This window comes from Malania oleifera, chromosome 2 (genome assembly GCF_029873635.1).
Source record: "Malania oleifera isolate guangnan ecotype guangnan chromosome 2, ASM2987363v1, whole genome shotgun sequence".
Taxonomy (NCBI): Eukaryota; Viridiplantae; Streptophyta; class Magnoliopsida; order Santalales; family Ximeniaceae; genus Malania; species Malania oleifera.
The window spans coordinates 71,710,264-71,712,935 of NC_080418.1; the positions used below are offsets into that span (position 1 = coordinate 71,710,264).

The 2,672-nt window shown below is 39.4% G+C and overlaps 1 protein-coding gene across 1 annotated transcript; it reads right to left on the reverse strand.

The window, feature by feature from the left end:
* Window positions 1-1,089: 1,089 nt before the first annotated feature.
* LOC131148242 (uncharacterized) lies at window positions 1,090-2,172 on the reverse strand. The gene has a single exon (XM_058097968.1). It carries the CDS (start codon window positions 2,170-2,172, stop codon window positions 1,090-1,092), a length of 1,083 nt encoding a protein of 360 aa, XP_057953951.1.
* Between the last annotated feature and the right edge of the window lie 500 nt (window positions 2,173-2,672).

The following is a 2,672-nucleotide window of genomic DNA, read 5'->3' on the forward strand; positions in this document are numbered from 1 at the left end:
TGGAGGAATGTCGATCCGAATCCGTTGTTTAGTTCTCTCCAGGTGCTTCTTCAGCGACATGTTCTTTCCTGCACCACAACCTAACCTGACCGTGGAAGTAGATGCAACAAGTAAAGTTAATTTAAAAACAATATTATAATTGTACACGTGAATAACTATCATCAATAGTTGACATGTAAATAAATGAATCGTATCCATACCAACACTGCTCATGATGGTCAGAAACTCACCCTGCGTGTCAGTCGCATAAGTGGTATCCATATCTAGCCGAGGTGCCAATGGCTCAGACAATGGTGCTGTCGTATCAATACCGATGGGCTCTGCCAATCTCAAGGATGTCGGATCATCCTCATGCGATGTAGTAGTGGGCCTGAAAGGAAGTCTCCAATGTCGACCTCCTAGTGCCATATTTGCAAATAATTATACAATTCAATATAAGAAGAACAAATTTTTAAGTTTTTCTTTTTTTTTAGATCAATTGGGTAAATATATTGATTAACTAAATATATACAGAAACACTGCACATACCCAAGATACCAAATGAAATACATCAAAACCCAGACATACTTGGGGGCCAAATCCAAAAAGCCACCCTCACTGACTCAAAGAGTGAATAAGCCAAGCATTACAAAATTCAAGCTGAGAACATATCAAATTTATCAAACACCACCCTATAGATATGTCTTTGTATGACTTTACATAGATTTATAGGAGGGATTATATGATTTTCAAATCTTTTCCTATTTCTAGAATGCCAAATGAGATAAACAGTAGTCGGCAATCCAATTTTCTTTCTAGCAGAGTGCACTCCAAATCCTTTTGTTTCTTTATGTAGCCATTTAACCGCCGCCTTGATTATTGTCATGGCACTTTTAATTCGAAGCCAATTCCTTATATTATCCCAAACTTCAGCCGAGTATTTACAGCCAAAGATGATATGATCCAATGTCTCCATGTCCCTATTACAGAATGTGCATCTTGGGTCAATCCCATCACCATACACCTTGTCACATGTTGGAAGTCTTCCTTTCCAACCCAGCCACAAACAGAAAGCATACTTCGGGGTGATTCCATTTAGCCATACAAATTTTATCCAAGGCAGTTTATGACTCTTCTCCCTCCAGAACTCATAAAACATGTAAGAAACAACCTGTTAGCATTTTCTAACCTTACTGCAGCATCTTTCTTTCTATACAATTCCTTTTGCAGATCAGGGCATGTCAGGTCATCATGTAGTTTACTCTGAATTTCCACCAGCTCAGTATTTGCCTTTTCACTCCGAACAGAGATATGGGAGAAATGGAGAGCATTTAAAGATCTCAGTGGTTTCTTCAAGGCTTGAAGCTTCTTAACAAAACAGAATTGTCTATACCCCTCATCAGACCTTTGCCACACTTCTTTGACTTTTTCCAGGAACTCAGGATGTACTGTCCACATATTAAAGAATTTGAAGGGGTGCCTACCCACCTCCAAATCAGAAAATAGAGATACCAGAGACACTGAGTGGTCAGATAGACTCCCAGGGAATTGGAAGTGCACCTGAGACAGCCAGCCATTCAAGTACCAGGCCTGATTTACCATGACTCTGTCAAGATTACACCAGACTCTCCCATTAGACCATGTAAGAAAGCTCCCAGTTGACTTCAGATCAGTCAGCCCAGCCACAGTTAAACACTCACTGATATCCTCCACACCGTATACTGTCACTTGCACCTCATTCTTTTTCTCCTCATTATTCAGAACACAGTTAAAATCCCTAGCTAGCATCCAAGGACCAGAGATACCAGATCCAGTGTGGATAATATCCATCCAAAGTGGTCTTCTAGCAACAATTGTATTAAAACCATATATGAAACTGAGTAAACATTCATTTGAGGTTACCTGGCATTTAACAAGGCAGTGGATGGCTTGCTCACTTTTATGGTGGACTTGCAGCTTCACTTTGAGTGGGATCCAAAGGATTGAGATTCTTCCAACCTCATGAAGGTCAAAGTTATTGACTTGGTTCCATGAGAGGAACACCTTATTCATCATTTTTTCCAAACTTTCCATAGATAGCTTTGTTTCTAAAATCCCCATTAAATCCAAATTATTTTTCCTAATGAGGTCCTTGACCCCATTTTGTTTCAAAGGCATGTTAAGGCCTCTGATATTCCAAACACCAGTCTTCATTTTGCATGTAGGGGGGCAGGACCCCCTTTTTTATTTTGTTGGCTAGATGCACAACCCTTCTTCCCATTTCTCCTATTTTTTTTCCATATTGGATCCATCCTTCACTCCCTTGATAGCATGAACACAGATTTTAGGATCACCAGCTGCAATTAAGCCACACACCACATTCTAGGATTCAAGGAGGCATGGATCAGGACATTGGAGCCTGCTCGAATCAAAACCCCCAACCTCATGTAACCCACTATTTCCAGAACCTGCAATAGCTGTAACATCCTCGAGCCTCTCATATTTTGCTATTATCTCAGAATCTTTTTTTTTTTTTAAGTTATTTACACATGTCAGATACATAGTGACAAAAATTGACAAGTACATATATGAAGTACGAATATTATATGGATGTAGCAGACATGAATTCTTAAGTTATTTACACATGTCAGATACATAGTGACAAAAATAATATGCTTACCCCCCTATACGTCTTCAATATCCATATCATCCTC

What these genes read in the sequence shown, in the direction of transcription:
- LOC131148242 (XM_058097968.1), bottom strand. Translation starts at nt 2,172, where the DNA reads ATGAAGACTGGTGTTTGGAATATCAGAGGCCTTAACATGCCTTTGAAA.